The sequence below is a fragment of the Muscardinus avellanarius genome, assembly GCF_963383645.1.
Source record: "Muscardinus avellanarius genome assembly, chromosome: 12".
Taxonomy (NCBI): Eukaryota; Metazoa; Chordata; class Mammalia; order Rodentia; family Gliridae; genus Muscardinus; species Muscardinus avellanarius.
Genome location: NC_137798.1, coordinates 78,935,848 through 78,956,817, shown reverse-complemented (window position 1 = coordinate 78,956,817; position 20,970 = coordinate 78,935,848). Strand labels below are relative to the sequence as shown.

Sequence of the window (20,970 nt, the reverse complement as noted above, 5' to 3'; positions counted from 1 at the left end):
GGGCAGGGCCATTCCCAGCAGCAGACTCAGCAGCAGAGCAGTGATTACATTTTCCAAACTAAAAATAAGTGCAGACAGCTTCACGGGGTGATAGAATTCTTGGTGAAGCAGCTAAGGGTATTCAACTCCCTGGCTTGAGTGTCCAGCACACGCCAGAGACCAGTTCCAGCTCGGTCTGCTGACCTTTCTCCCCTGGTCTGGTCATCTGTGAAGCCCGCCAGGGGGGCTGCTGTGCGGATACAGGAGAGGATGTGTGTGCTCAGCACTGGGGCAGTGTGCAGCAGCCATTGCACTTAGAGCAATTGCCTAGCATGCTTAAGGCCGTGGGTTCAATTCCCAGCACCACGAAGGAAAGAAGGAAAGGAGGGAAGGAGGGAGGGAGGGAGGGAGGGAGGGAGGGAGAATGGAAGGGTGGATGGATGGATGGATGGATGAATGGATTCCAGAAAGTTCCAAAAAGTAAATCTTGAATTTGCCTCACATAGAGCACTACGCTGAATCCATAGGAAAGAAGTATAGTCACTTGCTCCTCCAGCCTCCTGCCTTTCCACGGAGCCTCTGTTGCCAGCATCCCTTCAGCACTGTTTGCCTGGGGTCTTGCTACTGCACTGTGTGGTTAGGCCTGCAATACCTGCTTTTGTGTATTTTATTTTTTATCTCTTTTTCTTTTTTCTTTTTTTCTGCAATACCTGCTATGAACAGAGCCTGGACTGACCTTTCTTCATCGTTGTTTCCTAACCAGTGTCGTATAACACCTACGTACATAGGTGTTCAGTATTAACAGTAATCAAGAAATGATTTAAAGTACTTAGGAGGCCAAGTGTGATGGCAAATGCCTGTAATCTGTTACTTGGAGGGCTGAGACAGGAGGATTGCAGGTTTTCAGACAGATTCAGCAATGTAGGGAGACTCCCAGCAACCTAATGAGACCCTGTCTCAAAACAAAAAATTAAAAATGGACTGGGGTATAGCTTGGAGATAAAACACCCCTGGGTTCAATCCCCAGTACCAATAAATAGATAAATAAATAAATATTTTAAAGTATATAGGATAATTGTGTGGGTTAAATACAGATTCTACACCATTTTATGTAATGGGCTGGATTAACTATGAACTTTCATATCGTGGAGGTCCTGGAACCAACCCCCATAGATGCTGAGGGGTAAATATACTATTACAATCGTAGTATTAGAAGGCATCCTCAAGAAGGAGCCAGGCATGATGGTGCATGCCTATTTGAAGCCAGCTTCAGCAATTTATCAAGACCCTCAGCAACTTAGTGAAACCCTGTTTCAAAAATAATTTTTTAAAAAAGGACACAGGGTGTAGCTCAGTGGTAGAGCACCTCTGGGTTAGACCTTAGTACTATGAAAAAGGGGGACAGGGGAAGGGACTCACTCACCTTGAGAAAAAAATGCATTGAATTGTTTAGCTTCTCCTCTGTGGACCAGAGACATTTTTGCTACTTTTCCTTGTTTTCCTTTCTTGCCTGGCCAATTCTTGAGATTTCTATATCCCACATCCTACTTCATCATCGAGTGTTTACATTGACCAAGACCCACTTGCAGCACCCATAGTGAGCAGTCCCTGAGCAGACGGTGGTGGATGAGATAGAAGCAGTGCCCCCCAGGCTTGGACTCTAGTGGGGACCCCAGACGGTGGGCGTCTGACATAAAGAGGCACATGCAGTGACTGGACAAGTTCTAAGTGCTGTGGGGACACAGACAGTAGAAGCAGCCACTCAAGTCCCAGAGCACCTTTGGGCAAATTAGGAAAAGGCGCCTCTTTCATTCATTCAGAACCATCTTCACAAGTACACAGCTCTAGGATGACAATGATTCCCTTAGGTGTGGTGCTTTTGTGCAGCATGTAACCTGCGTGTCTGTACACTGTGAGGAAGGGGAACCTAGCTCATGCCGGTAGATCAGGGAAAGCTCCTTTGAGGAGGTGACATGTAGGATGAGTTCTGAGGAATTAGTGGGTAGGACAGTCAAAGATGTAGGGAAGAGTTTACAACCCAAGGGAACTGCATATGCAGGTGAGACCAAAGAATGAGCCGCATCCCCTGAAGCTCAGCCCTGGCTCTCCTGGAGGGCAGGCATGTCAGGAGGGTTAGGTGGGCTCAGGGCTCCCAAGACCCTTGTCCGAGTGGACTCTGTCCCCAAGAGCTGGCTCATGCCCATCAGGGCATCCAATACCTGTTGCTGCTGGCCAAGGTGCTGACCTGCCCAGGACCCGCCTGGCCAGTAGGGCTGTCCCAGAAGGGTGCAGCGAGGTTTCCTTCAAGTGGCAATTCCAGAGCAGCCTTACAGGATTTTCCTGATGGACTGGGGTGTGGGTCAGTGGCAGAGCACTTGCCTTACATGCAGGAGGCCCTGGCTTTGATTCTCAGTACCAAAAAAGAAAAAAGAAGAAAATATTTCTCCTTGTCTTGGAGCCTGGACACTGCCACTCTGTGTCCTCTCCAGGTACCTCTGGAGCCTGAGAAGCATTGTGTGTGTGTGTGGGGGGGGGGCTCCATTGCCACCAGCTGTGGGTGACAAAGGATGGAGTGGGATCTGCGGCACAGAAACAGGGCTCTGGAGGGGCCTCTCCAGAATCCAGCCTTGTTGCTGGGCTCCACCTCCTGCCTTCCTCATAACCTTCTTTTGGGCAAATCTTCGAGCCCTGAGGTGTCTGAAGCTTGACTAACCAAGCCTGAATTTGAACACTCAAGACACAGCCCTCAAGGGGGACACCCCTGAGGATTCTCTGGGGTTTCTCCTGTTCAACTTGCTGGGCCAACTTGACAGTATATGAGTAGCCAGAGACCCATCAGGTTATATTAGTGGGAATGAAAATCAAAGCCACTGTGGATCCTTCAGTTAAATGTCCTGTCCACTGCCTATAAGACTAAAACAGGAACCTGAGGCCCGGCCTGCCCGGGACCTGAGAGCCCATTGGGAGTACAGAGCTGCAGGCTGTGAGCCCCACAGGCGGACACAGCTGCTGTCATTTGAAGGATTCTGAGCCTGCTCCCCTCAGCCAGGGCTGACAGGCACAGTGACCAGGTCCCCGGGCCTCGGGATCAGTTCTGAGAATGAGCTCTCACTTGAGAAGCTAAGGAGCAGGAGAGAAGGCAAAATCTGCACTTCTGCAGCTGCCTGCCAGCCGGCCATCTACCCAACTCCTGGTCCCAGCAGCATGCCAGCCTCGCGAGCCCAGCCCACTAGATGACCAGGGACCCTGATCCCAGCAGAGGTAGCCAGCTGTGTCCAATGGTGGTGGGCACAGGAGCAGGACTCTGTGGGCCAGGTGCCCCATGTTCGTGGTGCAGACCACCGCTTAAACGCCTACCCTTGCCATCTCCTGGGTAGTGGTCTCCTCACCCCCCTCCACCGTGTTCAGCACAGCTCAGCAAGCTGAGCATCAGGGTACAGACCCTGGAATGTCAAGCATTCCAGCATGCTGAGCAAGAAATAACAAAGACCCAGGCAACATAAACATTTAAAACACATGAAAGTGCAGCCGGGCACTGTATAGAGAAGGGCAAGACGTTGGAGACCTTGTTTGTGTTGACTGTGTGCCAGACACCTCGCTCCACGCCCAGGCCCAGGGTTTGGGCGGGGGGTTTTTCTTTAAGTAGACATGACAGGCAAGCTACTGTGCAAGCTTCACAGGCTGAAAAGACCAGCTGCCAGGGTGGGCTTGGGGATGCCTGGCAGGAGAGGCGGGGATTCTGGGTTCTAGAACATTCTCAAGCCTAGGGGCTTTGCCTCTCTATGTCCTCTGATAAAATCAGACTATGCCTCTTAGGGAAGACTTTGTCTCAAGGTTTTCAGCAGAATTAGACTGGAGGGGTACAAGGAGCGGGCAGCGTGGAAGCCACACAACCCCGCAGTCACCTTCAGTCTGTGAGGCTTTGGGACAGACTGCTGAAGAAGGTCACTGCAGAATACTGCTGTTTCTGACATGGAATAGAACTGCCTCGAGGCCCAGCTGCATGGCACAGACAAATCCCTTTTCTTCCAGAAAGAATTCCACAGAGCCCCTTCCTGGGGAGAGGGCCTCAGGAGCCAGTCCAGGCCGCCCGAGGTTCCCCTCTTCTCCCTTCTCTCTGAGTGAGAGATGTGGCGTGTCCCCCGCTGACCTTCCAGGACTTAGCCCGAGCCCTGTCTTCCTGAGCCCTTGGGATTTATCAGAGGTCCTAGCTGAGAGCCTCTCCGGTCCCCCTGCCAGAGTCTGGGAACACAAGGCTCTCAAAAGCTACTTTGATTGAGGCCACATTTTTAAGTTTCCATATAAGACAGACATCTGGGTTGACTGGAAAGTTGGCCGCTGCCCCATGGCGCTTGGCACTGGCTGTCAACTCCAAGGCCCCTCTGCTGGAACAGGCAGGGCTGGCACACAGCTCGAGACCCGCAGTGGTGGGCTCCAGCTATTTGCCACGAGATTGTCTTTCTGTCTGCCGGGCCTGGGATGAGTTCACCTCAGAACTTAGGCCCCTCCTGGCATCTCCAAAGAGAGCTGATTTCCTCACTGCCCCTCAAAGAATTCTGCATTCTTTCCTCCTAAAAACTGGAAAGGTGGCCAGTGCCTGAACTTTCCCACCCTATTTAGTGGATGAAGAAAATGAGGCTAAGAGGAAGCTGAAGGACTTGTCAGAGGTCACACACAATTGGATTCAGAGGTAAAAACCCCCCTGGGTTCAATCCCTAGTACAAAAAAAAAAAAAAAGACCTGCGGGTGTCCATCAATTAATTGGGTCCTGCCTTAATGTACTTAGCTTTCCCATGCAAAGGTTTTTCAAAGGATTGGGGGAGAAAATTGATTTTTTATTTTTGCAGTTTCGGGGATCCAAGCCAAGGCCTTGAGCATGCTAGGCAAGTTCTATCATGGAGGCACATCCCAAGGAAACTGATTCCTCCTTTATTTCTTGGAAACTGAGCCCAGGGACACTCTACCACTGAGCCGTGCCCCCAGCCCTTTTCATTTATTTATTTATTTATTTTTATTTTGAGACAGGGTCTTGCTAAGTTGCCCAGGCTGGCCTAAAGCTAATGATCCTCCTGCTTCAGTCTCCTGAATAGCTGGGGTTCTAGGCATGCTCCACTGTGCCCCACAGGAAACTGATTTTTGAAGTGAGAAGAGTTTTGCATACGTGTTTGGGGATTTATTTGAAACCCTCAACAGAAAGAAAGCTTTGCTTTGGTCCTGATCCTGGCCCATGGGGAGGTGTTACAGGTGGAGTCTGTGATGCCAGCCTCTGGGGAGGGTGGGTGTGTGAGGGTGATGTGGGCAGAGGGGAGGTTTGGAGGAGAGAGCCCTAGGGCAGATCACAGCAGCATCACTAGTCACGTTGTCATTAGCAACTGTTTATCCCACACACTTGCAAGTGCCAGGCGCCAGGTGAAGTGCTCTCTCAGCTTGCTGCATGCTAACGATGTGTCCAGGCACTGAGTGAATGGCCCGCTGCGCCCATTTCACAGAAGTGGAGTTTGGGCCTGAAACCCCAAGCCTGTCTGATTCCAGACCCTTGTCACCGGCTTATGTTATGCACATCACAAGCTGCTGCTCATGCTCTGGCTCAGGATTCGCTGAACAAGAGAACCCAGCTTGGGGACAGCTGCGCTGGGGTGGGGCTCCTTCAAGGGACTCTGGGTGAGGCACTCAGTCCCCTGCCCTGGAGAAATGAGATTTTTCACAAGTCCAATTGTTGAGCTGAGAAAGCAGTGTCTCCTTGGCTGGGTGATGTTCTGAGAGCCTCTTCCAGGGAACTAGCAGCCTCCTGGGAATTGTGCCCCAGGCTGTTAGGTCCCTCCCTTGAGCAGGGGTGGCCATCTGTGACACGATGCACCAGGCACCGCTGGCTGCAGGGCTCCAGAGAGAGCTGGGGCATGGGTGCTGGGTGAGCCTGTCAGAGCCCGAGGCCTGCTCAGACCCCACTCCCCACGTCCTTGTTTGTGCCACTCCAAGAAAGCGATCAGAGACCATCTTCGGGTGGAATGTCCATCATCGCGGAGGGGAGCCGCTGGCACTTCACCAAGGAGGAGAATCTGAATTCATGGACATTATGTTCATTACTATAATGTGATGACTAGCGTGCTCAGAGTTTTACATGCTTATTTCATGTTCACAATAACACCATCAGGAAGGACTTGTCATCCCCACTTTGCTAATAAGAAAACCCAGGCTCAGAGAGGTTGAGCAACCTTCCCATGTCCATCCAGCTGGCAGAGCGGCAGGCCAGGGTGCCGCCTGGAAAGCATTGCTGAAAAGGAGGAAGAATGTGAAGAGGGGGGAGGAAGGGGAAAGGAGAGAGGAAAGAAGGAAGGAAGGGGAGGAGAGGGGAAAGGAGGAGAGGGGAAAGGGGAACTAATCTCTGGGAAGCATCTATTGGGATTGTGCCAGGCATCATGCTAGGTTCAGTCTGACATTGTTTCAGCGAAGTTAATCCTCATGACAACCCTCCAGAATTTCTGTCCCCACTCCTGCAGAGGAAAAACTTCAGGCTGGAAGAGGGTATGGAATGTGCTCCGGGCCTCAGAGTGAGAGGGCGTGGACCCCGGGATCAGCTGTGGGTCCTGATACCCGCACTCCTCCTGGGGAAGTAAAAGTTTCTCTTCTTCAGACCTGCCCAAGGTTTGCGAATGAAGAGGCCAAAGGCTCCATCCAGCCTGCGCCTGTACCCTGTGGCACCAAGCTTGGCCTCGTCAGACCCCCGTGGATCTGTTCCCGGAGCAGAGGGGGTGTGAGGCAGGGACCCTCCACATCTCCCTCTGTGGGTACCTGACCTTTCGGCGGGCTTGTAAACAGCTCTGTGGCCAGATACGTGTCTTCGCCATCTCAGCCCGCCCCCAGCTCTGTGCATGAAGTCAGGACCAAAGCTGTCTCCGGCAGCGAGTTTGCCGTTGCTGAGCCTCCAGGACTTCCAGCCGCTGGGGAGCTCAGCGGGCAGAGCGGGCTGCAGCCAGGGCCCCCTGCTTCTTCGAATCCCCGGCTCTGTGAACAACTGGAGCAGCAGTGTGCGGACAGGGCCAAGGTCAGAAGAGCAGAAGTCAAGGCCCAGAGATCATACGGCCCTGTGTTACTCTTACCCATGCCCACTGGACATGCTTCCCAGAATTCGGTGCTGTCCGGGCTCCTTGGAGTTCAAGTTGATCCCGTCTGGCCCCTTGGCAGAAGTTTGGCTTCGTCAGGTCTAAGCGTGCCAGCTTCGAGGACACGGAAGCCCCGAGTGTGAACGTGAAACATCCGTGGGAACCACAGCCTAGCTACTCTCTCAAGACCTCGGGTCTCCCCCTCTCCTCCGACCCCTCATTATGTTCTTGGTCTGGTGCGTGACCTTGAGGAGTGGGACTCTCTTCACCGTTTCCCTGTCATTTCTGCATGGCGCTTTTGTTAGGTTGTAGAGCGCTGGTCAAGCATCTGATTCGTTCTTCTGGCCTCCTTCTGAGTCTCCCTGCCTTTTGTTTTCTGTTCCTTCTCCTGATCCTTTGTTATACATTAAAAACAAAAACCTGGGTGTCCCAAGAAGGTGACAGGCTTCCTGCCGTGCAGGTGTCTTCCTGAGGTCTCCCCTGAACCCTAAGTTTCTCTGCTTGTCACGAATTAATTCATTTATTTATCTGGGGGCAGTGGAGAGAATGGTTCAGAATTTTCCCCCAGATCCAGACTTCCTGGGCCCCTAATTCCAGCTCCAGCCTCCAGCTGGGTGACTTCAGGCATATCACTAACTTCCTGGTGCCGTGGTTGGCTCATCTCCAAAATAGGCTAAGATAAGGAAACACCTCCAAGGGTTGTTATGGGCCTTAAATAAGTTAATACAGGTCAAGTGTTTGTAATAGGGCCTGGCCTGAAGTACGTGCTGTTTTAGTACTTGTTCTTATTACTTGTTTCCATTTGACTTAGTTCCCGTACTGCTCCAGGGACCGGGCTTGGCACCAGAGACCTGGTGATGATGAAGACAAGGTCTCTGCTTTAGTGAGATGGACAAGCAAACAGGCAGCCACAACACCAGGTGTTGGGCGCTGTGGCGGGGAAGGCTGGTGTTGGGAGCGTGCGCGTGTGGCACCTGCCCCCCATCGCTGCCCAATTCCCACCCTGGGCTGCGTGGCCCTCTGAACTGCTTTCTTTCTCCCAAGGAGATGGAATCTGATTTTTCTGGATTGGAAGCTGGACTTACAGAAACTGGGAACTCACCCCGTGTAGACTGCCTGTGGGAGGGGTGAGGAAGGGCGCTGAGAGAGACCTAGATTTGGCAGCAGGGAAGTGGGCAGGGGGTGACTGGCAAAAACTGGAGTCTCACCAGAAAGAGTGGCTTGCAACTTATCTCTCTAGAATCCTGCTTCATCAAATGTCGCCCATCCAGCACTTTCTCTTCCACCCAGGGAGAGTGCAGAGTCCCCCTACCGAGGGAAGGCGTCAGTTTATAGAAAGGCTGGGTTTCTAAGGCACCAATGCAGCCAGGGCCTCTCAGCTCACGGTTCTTGGCAGGTGCTGACAGCTACTTCCTCTCTCGCTCTCTGCTCTACCCAAGCTCTCTGTCGCTCCTCTCTGATCACCAAACAGTAAAGACCTGGCTTCTCCCTCTGGACATCTGCAGAAGTGCTCCTGCCCAGCCTGTGGCTCATCGCATCTCCCCAACCTCTCTTGTCTCTGTCTGTCTCTCAGACAGAGGTAGTGGAATGTTCTGGAAAGGCCTGGATTCAACCCAGACTCAGCCGCAGCCAACTTCCTTTCCTGGGCAATCTACTTAACCTCGCTGAGCCTTGCTTTCTGAACCTGCAAGATGGGGATTAGGAACCTTGCCTTACAGACCGAGTTACGCATTACAGAGTAGCATGCCCCAGTGTCCCGTAACTCCAAAGCGCGGTGAGAACGTTACTGTTGTGTTCCTCAGCCCTCTGGCAAAACCCAGCCTCATGCTCTCCCACGCGGCTCTTCCCATCTACTCACAGGCTGCTTTCTGAGTCTCTCCAAGCATCACGCTCTCTTCCCTCTTCTCTGTCCTTGGTTCATACCACCAGGCCCCGTGCCAGGGACATGCACGTTTCCCAGGCTTGCTCCCATCTTTCTGTCTCAGTCTCAGCATTTGCAGAATCAGCATTTATCCGCACAAAAGTGGCCTTCTGAGCCAAAGCCTTCTGCCCACGGTGGGCCATGCAAGCCCAGAGCCTGATGGACACGGTGGAAAAATATATTAGGACTTTAATTCTTGTGTGTGTGTGTGTGTGTGCACGCGCGCACGCACGCGAGTGTGTATGTGTGAGTGAGAGAGCGACCGAGCGAGAGCGAGTTATTGAGATTTTTGAGCCCAGGGGCATTCTTCCTCTGGGCTATACCCCAACCCTAATTTTTTATTTTTATTATTTATTTATTTATTTATTTACTTACTTACTTATTTTTGGCAGTACTGGGGTTCCTGGAAGCCCTTCTACCTCCGGGCTACACTCCCAGACCTATTTTATACTTTTTTATTTTTGGAAACAGGGTCTCTTAAGCCAGCGCGGCTGTCTTCGAACCTGCGTGATCCTCCTGTCTCCACCTCCCAAGCACGGGGATTACAAGCGTGCGCCACCACGCCCGGCTCTAATTTTTTATTTTGAAACAGGGTCTCGGCTGAGTGTGATGATGCATTCCTGTAATCCCAGTACTTGGGAGGCTGATACAGGAGGATCACAGGTTCAAGGACAGCTTCAGCAAGTAGTGAAACTCTTAGCAACCTAGCAAGATCCTATTTTAAAATAAAAATAGGACTGAGGGTGTAGCTCAGAGGTAGAATGCCCCTAGGTTCAATTAAAAGAAGAAGAAGAAGAAGAAGAAGAAGAAGAAGAAGAAGAAGAAGAAGAAGAAGAAGAAGAAGAAGAAGAAGAAGAAGGAGAAGGAGAAAAAAAAACAAAAAAAAAACAAAAAAAACAAGGTCTCACTAGGTTTCTAAGGCTGGCCATAAACTTGTGAAACTCCTAAGTAAACTCGTCTCAGCCTCCTAAGTACTGAGATTTTAGGCATGCACCATCACGCCCAGCTCACATTTTTTAGTATTAAATTAAGCTTCACTAGTGTACATCCTCACGTGTTTGTCTACATGTCACATTGTCACATGTCTTGTTTGGTATGTGATGTGTCCTTGGAGGTCCCAGGAGAGGACAAGTCCTCCTGTTTATCTTTGTCATATTGCAACATAGTGTGGGTCCCAGTGCTTATTTTCCTGAACTTTCCAGTTATCTGGTGTTAACTAAACCAACCTTCGCAAAGCGAAGAAATAGCTCTTTAAAAAATTCCTCCATGCGCTGGGCCTGGTGGCGCACGCTTGTAATCCCTGCACTTGGGAGGCGGAGACAGGAGGATCACGGCTCACGGACAGTCTCGGCTACTTAGTGAGGTCCTTTGCAACTCAGTGAGACCCTGTTTCAAAATAAGGAATAAAAACCCAGGCGTGGTGGCGCATGCTTGTAATCCCCGCACTTGGGAGGCGGAGACAGGAGGATCACGCAGGTTCGAAGCCAGCCTTGCTGGCTTAATAGACCCTGTTTCCAAATAAAAATATAAAAAATAGGTGTCTGGGAATGTAGCCCAGAGGTAGAAGGGTTCCATCCCCAGTACCACCACCACACACACAAAATCCTCCAAAGAAACTATGGATTCAAAACAATACTGATGACATAATTGCAATCCATCACGATGCAGTGCCGGTGCTTCTCGCCACGATGTGCCTCTACAACTTCACCAGCCACATCACAAGGTAAAGTAATGATGGCCTATCAGATGTGACCCAAAATGTACCCCAGGAGTCAGTGATCAAGAGGACTGTATGAAGTATGGATCTCCATCTGCATTACTAACAACGGCTCTTGCCTTAAAAGCATAGTGTGCCTGGAATGAGCAGCCAACGACGGGACAAAAGCTAACACATCTTGAAAGAAATGTGTAAACCCCGAACCACTCAAACTTCCCTGTACAATGGGACGAAAGTAGAAACATATCTAACATGTCTCTTGGCATTTGTACGACTCTATTTCAGTAGAAAAACATATGAAAAATTGTTTTTGTGATCCACTAAAGAAAGGAAGAACCAGAGGACTTATATTTTCAACAATAAATGAGTTCTTGGATAAAAAATAAGCTGTACCAAACCTCTCTGTGAGCGTAGCCCATAAGTGTTCAAGTGGAATAAAAAGGCTTTGGAGAACCAGGTAGATCCAGCACGCGAGCCCCATGCCTGGAGTCCCATGTGTTCAAGAGGCTAAGGGAAGAGGATAGCTTGAGCCCAGGAACTGGAGGCCAGCCTGGGCAATACCAAACAGCAAGACCATGCCTAAAAAAAACCAAAAACCTTAAAGTAAGGTGGCAGAGTCAGAGACATGCTCCTGCTAAAAGGGAGTAAAAGCCAGAATTCAGTGTCTACAGGAAGTTACCCTGCGCTAACTGCACAAAGCAAGCCCTTTAAAGCCTTGTAGGGTCCTGATGGAACTTTGCACGGAATATGGTCTGTGAAAATTGTGTGTGTGTGTGTGTGTGTGTGTATTGCTAGGGATTGAACCCAGGAACATTCTACCTCTGGACTGTACCCCCAGCCCTATATTACTTTATTTTTTGCTTTGAAACAGGGTCTCACGAGTTGCAGAGGGCCCTGTTAAGTTGTGATTCTCCTGTCTCAGCCTCCCAAGTACTGAGATTACAAGCGTGCACCACCACACCTGACCTGTAAATAATATAACTATATATGAGGTATATAACCAGTTAGATGAAAAACTGATTTTCTTCATAGTATTTTTTAAAATGTTCTTAAGTGACAAAAATGTTTATATGTATGATATGCAAAATGATGTGTGTTATTTTGTGTTTATGGTATGGGGGATTGAACCCAGGGGCATTCTGTCTCTGAGCTATACCCCAGCCATATTTTATTTTTATTTGAAAATAGCTTATTGACAGACTCACTACTTGCTGAGGCTATCCTTGAACCTTCAATCCTCCTGTCTCAGCCTCCAAGTGGCTAAATCAAGCTAATTATCATGTTACCTTGCATGTAATGTATATATTCCCTTACATGTAAGTTATAAGGCAATGCATGTGTTAAATGGCTCAATTATTTGAGAGTGCTTTTTTGTGGTGAGTATACCTGAAATGTGTCCTCTTAGTGATTCTTAGGTACGGTCAGCACATTGTATAATAGGTCTTTTGAACTTATTCTTCCTGACTGACATCTGCACCTGTTGACCTCCCCTCAGCCCCCGTTCCTGATAACCACCATAGTGCTCTCTGCCTTCACGAGGTTGCTTTTTTCCGATTCCACACAGAAGTGAGATCATGCTGTGCTTGTCTTTCTGGGCCTGGCTTACTTCACTCAGTATCATTTTGAATAAGAGCGCGGTGGGCTGAGAGGAGCCTGGGGAGAGCGAGGAGGCACAGCTGCCCAGGCGATGGCTTGGGGCAGGCTGCAGAGCCGCTGAGTGGGCTGGACAGCTGGACCACATCCCACTTCCCAGCATGGGTGACGGGAGCCCAAGGGCCCTCCACTGAGACCTGTCTGTGTCTTTACTCCTCAGCCTCCCCAGTGATAGAAAACGGCCAGCTGGAGTGTCCCCAGGGGTACAAGAGACTGAATCTCACTCACTGTCAAGGTAAGGGTGACCCAGGCTTGGGGAGGGGAAATGGCAAGGCCTGCAGATGCAGGGGAACCCCCCCAGAAAGGAGGAGCTTCTGCCAGTGCCTGGGTGGCTCCACTGGGTGCCTCTAAGTGACAGCTTGGGGACTCTGCTGGGGCTACTGCTTCCAGGGGCCTAGGAAAGTAAGGGACTTGGTTGAAAGTGATGGAGGAAGCCCCCGTCTCCACCCACCTCCTCCCAGAATATGGCCAGGTGCACCCTGGTGCTGTGTGTGCCGGGCTGGAAGTGGCCCTGGCCCCACACACTCAATCACCTGCCAGAATGGTGTCTCTAGAGCAGGAGGGACATCCACCAAGGAAAGATGGAGTCAGCCCGAGTTGGTGGGGACCTCTGTGGATCTTCCTGAGGTGCCTTTAGCTGCTCAGGCCTCCCTCCTATCTGCCTCAACCCATAGCCAGGAAGGATCCAGGGAGGGTGCAGGTGGCAGGGCTGGGGGACTGTGAAGCCCACCTTTGCCCGACCTCACTGGCCTAGCTCATGGGCTCTGTGGACCAGCTAGGATATCTGCTTAGAGTCCACAAAGGAGCCAGGCCCTGGGGCACTTTGGGGCAAAGAGGGAAGGGGGGCTCAGCGATGGATTTGTCACTAGTAGGGGGAGTGGGGCCTCCATGGTCAAGGGCCAGAAGCCTTTGCTGAGGGCCAGCTGCTGACCCTGGGCAACACAGTCTCTGAGAAGAAGCCCCTGTGGACAATGGGCCTCCTGCCAGGGAGAGGCTCCTGGCACTGCCAGGGTCGATGGGGAATGAAGGCAGCTTCCCTTTGGAGAGCTTCCACACCTGCACAAATAGTTGACTATATGGCTTGCTTTGGGTGAAGTCAGGTTGGAGACAAGGGATTGCCCCAGATGACCCCTTAGACATGACCCCCCCCCCGAGGTTTCTTCAAGAGAGAGGACCCTGAGGAAGCCTTGGTGGCCAGTTGGCCACCTGTGGGTACAGGGCCACAAAAGATTTCTGACCTGAAGATAAGAAAAGGTCCCTGGACCAGGCAAAAGGGAAGGCTTCTGGCCAGCCTGGCCCAGGGTGACTCATGCATGGTACAACAGCAAACATTGAGAGCACGTTGGTCAGCTAGAGGAGGTGCAGGCCTTCCAGGCAGACAGAACAAGCAAAGGGACGGCCCGAGCTGGCTGGAGCGAGGCGCTGGGCACGCAGCCTGTGCACACACAGGTGGCGGATGGCTCAGGCAAGCCAGTGTCTAGTCAGAATCACCTGCTCACTCTCGCTTTGGGAGATACCTTGCAATGGCGTAGGGGCTCCGTCTGGAAGATAAAGAGGAGCCCAGAGGCTTCTTGAGCAGAGGGAAGGCGCATCAGGTTTGTGTTCAGAGGTAGCACGTTGACCACAGTCTGGAGGCATGAGGATCCATTCCCCTTCCCCACTCTCTGTATCCCCCAGGCCCCCTGTCCCATGAGGCATCCTACAAAGCTGGGTCCTCTTCCGGGCTCTCTTCCTGCGCCAGTCTCCCCGAAGCCTGAGGGTGGGCTGGTGACTCAGATGACAGTGGGTTCCTGGGTTATCACCTGGCCCTGGCGGTGGGTCCCACCAGGAAATATTCATGCTCGGTGTACGCTTCCATCCTGCCCCTCAACCAAGGGCCCCCCTTCTCTTGGAGCTTAGAGTGCACAGGTTCTTGACGACATCCTCGAGGTAGGAAGTAGTGTTAGACATTGCAGAGGAAGCTAATGTACTCCTGAGAAAGCCTCCACTGGGCTTGTGGGGTGCGGCTTGCCTGAGGCAGGGGGTTGAGGAGGGTCTGCAGACATGACTGCCCGGCTCCCTGCTTCTGCTCGCCCTCGGGGACCCTGCTCCTCCCTTCCTTCAGCACCACCCCTGGGCCTCCTGCTTCCAGTTTCCTCTATGCAGACGCATTCCCCAGGGTCCTGGGCCCTGCAGAGGTGCTCAGGGACTCTTGAAGAAGGCTAAATAGGAGGAACTTGGCTACCCACTTGCCACCCTCCAACCCAGACAGTCCCCTTTGACTGTTCCCTCTGTTTACATGCCTCTTGCCAGAGTCACCAGAGCTGAATGACTCAGGGCACATCGCTCCCTGAGACTCAGTTTCTTCATCTGTAAAGTGGGACACATGGGCCGACACATGAATTGATAAAATTCTTCATGAGAATGAAATGGGGCATCATATGTTAAATACCCAGCACAGGAGGCAACATATAAAAGGCATTCGTTCCCTAAGCAGTAGCTCTTATTATTAGGATCATTACTACATGCCAGTTATTGAGAATAGTGGTTGGCAAATCTCTTATTTTATCCTTCTGAAAACACCGTCTGGTAGTTACTTTCATTTTAAAATGAGGAAACAGACACAGAGAAGAGGAGCACAGTCAATAAGTAGCAGCTGTTTTCCTCGTCACTCTATTTGGAGAAAGTATTCAAAGATCTCTGCGCAAGCCGGGCGTGGTGGTGCAGGCTTGTAATCCCAGCATTCGGGAGGCTGAGACAGAAGGATTGCGGTTTGCGGCCAGCCTCAGCTACTTAGTGAGGCCCTCTGCAACTCAGTGAGACCCTGTTTCAAAATAAAGAATAAGAAATAGCGCTGGGGGTGTCTCTCGGAGGTAGAATGTCCCTGGGTTTCATCTCTAGTACCTCAAAAAAAAAAAAAAATCTCTGTGCAGCCCTGCTCTCCATCAGTCTCGGTGGGGTGGGCTCTCGGTCATCTCTTCCACTTCTTCAGATATCAATGAGTGCTTGACCCTGGGCCTGTGCAAGGACTCGGAGTGCGTGAACACCAGGGGCAGCTACCTGTGCACGTGCAGACCTGGCCTCATGCTGGATCCGTCGCGGAGCCGCTGTGTATGTGAGTGCTGGCGGGGACCAAGAGGGTGGGATAGCCTCCAGGTGCAGGGCGAGGCCCGGAGCAGGCCCATCACCTCAAGCCCAGGGCCGGTGTCTGCTCCTCGACCTGGAGGTGGGCTGATGTACAGAACTGATCTGCCAGCCCGCTGGAGCAGAGGCAGCTGCGCCTCTGTCCTGCCCCAGACTTTCCTTCTGGCGCTATGGAGCTGGGGTTCATGTTCTGTTTTTTGTTTTCCTCTCTGATCATTTCTGTCCCATCTCTGGCCCACTGCCTCGGGGGTGTGCGTTGCTTCTGCTGTACTGTCCAGCTGAGCCCGGCTCCCTCTTCCTGTGTCTGATCTTAGCAGCTTGGACACATGGCTGCTAAGTGACCTTTTTTTGAAGGGCCATCCAGAGATCTGTGATGCTGCTGCCCCACCCAAGGGCTTTTCCATAATTTCCTGGTCACTACTGAATCCATGTCCATGAACACATATGTGTTATGAGTTGTGAACATCAGCATTGTGAACGTGTGTGTGTGTGTGTGTGTGTGTGTGTGTGTGTGTGTGTGTGTGTATGTGTATGCACGTACACCATGGCAGCTCAGTTTCCAGTGACCTCTGTGGTTTCTGGCTGGGAGAGGCTTAGGCTGGCAGCCCTCACAGATGGCAGAGATGATGCCACAGACCAGATGGGGCTCTCCTTGGCCAGGAAGGCCTGACCAGAACTGAATAAAACCAGTACGGCCTGGCCCCTGGAATGTGGTCACCTCTGCCCGGCCAAGCCCTCCAACAAATCACCTGGTTCTGGGTCTGGGAAGGCCACAGGGAGGAGTGAGACTCTGGTGCCACCCAGAGGGAGCACCCATGGGGAGAGACAGACCCAGAATCTCAGGGAGAGGAGACAGTAAAAGCCTCAGGAGGGGTCCCAGAGAGTTAGGGTGCCCAGAGTAGGAAAGAATATGACAGACTTCTCTCAAGGGGCATCCAGTGACAGCAGCATGGAAATGCGGTTTTGAGGGGCTTCCAGCCCTTTCTTTCCCTCCACATCATTTGCATCCTTTATCAGGTTTAACATGCAAGGTGACTTTTAGTTACTAGTCCCAGGAGGACAGCCTTACTACAGGGAAGCAGAGATTCTGGGTGCTTTGATTTTCTTTCTCTCCCCAGTGTCACTCCTCACAGCCACCTCCCCTAATTGGTCTCCCTGTGGGTAAGAGGTGGCAGGCATGCTTCTGAGTGTTGCCCTCCCTGCATCTAACCAGGGCCAGGACAGCAGTCTAGAGGGGCTGGCTCAGCTTCAAAGGAACGAGGCCCTGGGATTCAAAGGGATGAGTCCTGCCCTACAATGTCCCAAATGAGCTTTAGAAAAAGAGATTGCAAGATGGGTGTGGTGGCTCATGCCTGAAATCCCAGTACGTGGAAGGCTGGGAAAGGAGGATTGTGAGACCCTGTTTCAAAATAAAAAATAAAGTAGGGCTAGGGGTATAGCTCAAAGGTAGAATGCCCCTGGGTTCAGCCTCCAGTATGGAAGGAAGGGAAAGAGGGAGGGAGGGAAGGAGAGAGAAAAAGAAGGAGGGAGGACAGAAAGAGGAAGGAAGGAAGGGAAGAAGGAAGGGAAGAAGGAAGGGAGGGAGGGAAGATGCTGGGCTCATGAGCTGACAGTTTACCTGTGGTAGAACGTGGCTGTGACAACACATTCTCACGTCTTACTCTGATCTCCATGACACCATGAGACAGGTTTATTGGCCAGAAGTCCTTGGGTTGTAAGTGATAGAAACCCACTCAAACTGCCTTAATCAAGAAATAAAGGAATCAATCAAGTCACACAAGTAGGAAGCATGGGGAGGGGCGTGGCCTCGTAGGCTGGCTCTAGGCACCCACTGTTCTTTACTATTTACTACCAAAGTACACGAAAGGGGACACGTGGGGACTCCGTTATCACTTCCAGCTCTCAGCTCTCCCTGAGTAGATAACATGAGAGGACATTTGGAGGTGTTCCACCGCGGCCATTCCTCCTGAAGTTCTTGTGAGCATCTCCAGGGCTCCCGATTTCCAGACCAAGACGTAGGCAGGCTCGTCTGAGCGCATGCGCCAGTCACACCTCCACCCCCAGCCCTCGGTCTGCCCTTTTCCCTCCCACTGACCACCTGCCCATCCCCACCTGCCGTGTCTGTTGCAGCGGACAAGGCCGTCTCCATGCAGCAGGGACTGTGCTACCGCTCGCTGGGGCCTGGCACCTGTGCCCTGCCTTTGGCCCCGCAGATCACCAAGCAGATATGCTGCTGCAGCCGTGTGGGCAAAGCGTGGGGCAGCGAGTGTGAGAAATGCCCCCTGCCTGGCACAGGTAATGCCCTTTCCCTGTCCTAGCTCTGGCCACCAGGGCTTCCTCAAGCCAGTGGCCGTTGCCCCAGCCTGGGTGGAGCCCCCTCCAAAGCCCGAAGGCTCTGAGTCTTCCCTCCCTGCTCACGTTCTTATCCCAACCTGGGGCTCCCTCCCTTCTTGCTCTCACAATTTTATTGTCCCCCGAAGGGAGGGGAGAGGGCCCTGGCTTCCTGCAGGGATGGTGTCACTCAGCTTGTCTTCTGGCTGTGGACTTTGCAGAGGCCTTCCGGGAGATCTGCCCTGCCGGTCATGGCTACACCTACTCAAGCTCGGACATCCGCCTGTCCATGAGAAAAGCCGAGGAGGAGGAACTGGCCGGGCCCTCGAGGGAACAGAGGCAGCAGAGCGGCGGGCCCTTGACCCGGCCTGCAGAGAGGCAGCCACTCCGTGTGGCCACTGACAGCTGGCTTGAAGCTGGGACTGTCCCTGACGAGGGTATCTAGGCTGGGAGAGATGCCCGAGGGATTCCCGTTTTCCTCTAAGGACACAGTACCTCAAAGAGGCATGAGGTGTTCACACTGGGTCTCTGGGGTCCCAGCTCTGGGAGTCAAGGGAGTTTGGAGCGGTATGCAGCCCTGGGAGCTTTCTCTCATGGCCCAGCATGACAGGAAGGCCTAGGCCCCTCCTCCCCCTGTGAGGCAAGAGGTACCCACGTTCCAGGGGGTTGCTTGTGAAGGTGGACAGGTCAGCAGCAGTGCTGCCCCAGCTGGTGAGGCCTCCCTCCCCTGCCCGCCATGCACTTTTGGGGCTGGTGCCCACTACGACGTCAACAGATGGCTCTTGCAGGGTTTGCAGGCTTTAGGTACCTGGCCCTGGCCTGAGTCAGCTCTGGAAAACCATGAAGTCATGCCCAGGTTACTGGCAACACTGAATGCAGGAGGCCAGGAATGTATTAGGACCAAGTGAACTATGTGGTCACCAAAAGTGCTCCTGGAATCTGGAACAGACAGGGTGGTGCGCGCTGACACGGGGCACTGGCCAAGCCTTCCAAGAATGGCTCCCCTGGCCCATGACCCAGGACAGGGGAGCTGAACGACCCATGTGGCCAAGAGGTGTGGGAGGAGGAGGTGGCACTTGTGGGTTACAGGACTGGAGGGGTGGGATTCCTGTTTCCAGAGACCTTGAAGGAAAGCAGGAGTCTTCCTCTCACCAAGCGAGCTTCTGAGCTGGGCCACCTGCAGGCCCTGCCGACCTGGGCTTCTGTGCTGGTTGGTCCCCACGTGGGGGTGGGGAGGGACATGCTCACCCTCTGGGGCATGGCCCAAGTGCTATCTGTGTAGCAGCCAGGCCATGGGCAGAGGGCAGAAGGCTACCACCTCCCCCAGCTCACGCTCTTGCCTTCCCTTTCCCAGGTGACCCACAGGCAGGCCAGGTGAGTCCTCTGACCATCAAGTTGGGCAAGGGTGGCAGAGAGTGGGTCCTGGCAGCCACTGGGGCCCCAAGGCAGTGTCCCATGAGACAGGAAAGGAAGAAGGATGGAGTGTGTGTTGAATTTTACTTGGGGAAATCTCAAGGGGGCGGGGTGTCTAAAGACCCTGTTTGCCTCTAAAGGAAGCGAGAATGACTGAGCCTCACAGTCCCTGCACGGCCCAGCACCCCTCACCTCTGCTGGTCTTTTCCCCTGCTTCCCCGCTGCTTAGCCGCCTCTGTCCACACCTCTGGTGAGGGCTCTCGGTAACCTCTAGAGCATCTTTCACGCTGTCTGTGATGTGGAGATTGTAGCCTTGACATCATACTTGCTGCGCTCCACCACGTGCTCGACACTGAGCTGCCAAGAACATACATGGGCTCGTTTAATTATCACGAGCTACCGTCATAAGGTGGTTGAGTAGATTGAAGAAGACTGTGGGTATAAAGTGCCAGCAGGATGCCCGGCATGCAGTAAGAGCTCGCCAATACCTGGAATGAGTGAAAAGTGCAGGAGGGAATGGGGCAGGAAGCCTGGAGGTGGTCTGAGTGTGGGGCAGGATGTAGGTCATGGGAATGATGGGGGGGGCAACATGACCTTCTCCCATTTCTGTGCAGGTCACTAGTGTCACCCACCCACCTGCCTGGGTCCCAGGTGAGTTCCTCCTCCTAGCAGCTCCCAGAAAAAAGAGAAGGGAGGGAAAGAGAGGCCTTAGTCCAGCTGTGGAGTTACTATACAGGAGCTCTATAGGGCACAATTCAGTGGAGGTTGTGGATGACGGTAGCATGTGAACACTTTCTGGGAAACCTAGACACCTAAGGGATTGTGAAGTCAGCAAGAAACTCTGTGATGCTTCGCAAACATTTTCCTAGCCACCGAACTCTTTTGGAATCTCACATGCCACTCTGGCTAAAGAGGAGGCACTGGCTGAAGCAGGAGGTTGAGCCCCCAGAACTCTTTCTTCCAAAGGCCTAATCTTCCCTTCTGAAACCGTGGGTCTGCCTCTCACCAGAGCTGTGCTCAGAAACCAGGAGGCTTGCTCTGCCCATAAAATGGACAGACACCTGCCCTGCTGCCTCTCAGCACAGTGAGATGCTGATCTTTAAGGCACAATTCTGTAAATGGTAAGCGGTATTGCAAGCAGGAGGAAAAGAATGCCACAGTGGGAATCAGGAGACCGGGGCTTCAGATCAGCCTCCCGTGAGCAGCAGGCCTTGGGCAACTGGCTATTTCTGCACACCTCAGTCTCTTCTCCTGTGAAACGGAGTGAGACCAGAATTCTCTGACTCTCTGTGGGGCCAGGTCAAGTTTCAGGAGACAAAAAGGATCACCTAGGCTCTACCCCTGGTTCCTGCCAGTCTGAACAGCAGAGAGGGAAGAGCCCTTGCTAGCCAAAGGGATATGGTCCCACCTGCTCCCTCTGCCCTCTACAGGGGATTCCATCAGAAGACCAACGCCACTACCGCCTGGACAGGGGATTCCCGAGACCCGGGAAGAAGAGCAAGTGACCCCCTCCAAAGTGCTGGTGTCGCTGGGGCCACCAGGTATTGTCAGCAGCCTCTGGTGGCTCTCTGCCACCAACCCTGTGAGGTTTGGTTGTTTGAAGCCAACTGTAGGGTGGGGTTTGAGCAGAGCCCCCCCCCCTTGGCCTCTTCAACAAGATGAGCCATCTCAGCAGATTGCCTCATCTTACAAAGAGCACAGGTCCCCCTGGAGAAAACATAGCCCTGCTGGGG

The 20,970-nt window shown here is 52.6% G+C and overlaps 1 protein-coding gene across 1 annotated transcript in view; it reads left to right on the top strand.

Moving 5' to 3' along the window:
- Positions 1-20,970, top strand: part of LTBP2 (latent transforming growth factor beta binding protein 2) — a gene marked incomplete at both ends in the record, with an annotated part of 149,205 nt that overhangs the window by 103,789 nt on the left and 24,446 nt on the right. The window contains 7 exon segments of the mRNA XM_080707178.1: positions 12,531-12,605; positions 15,342-15,464; positions 17,624-17,788; positions 18,046-18,261; positions 19,179-19,198; positions 19,852-19,888; positions 20,668-20,778. Coding sequence (XP_080563304.1) covers positions 12,531-12,605; positions 15,342-15,464; positions 17,624-17,788; positions 18,046-18,261; positions 19,179-19,198; positions 19,852-19,888; positions 20,668-20,778 — 747 coding nt within the window.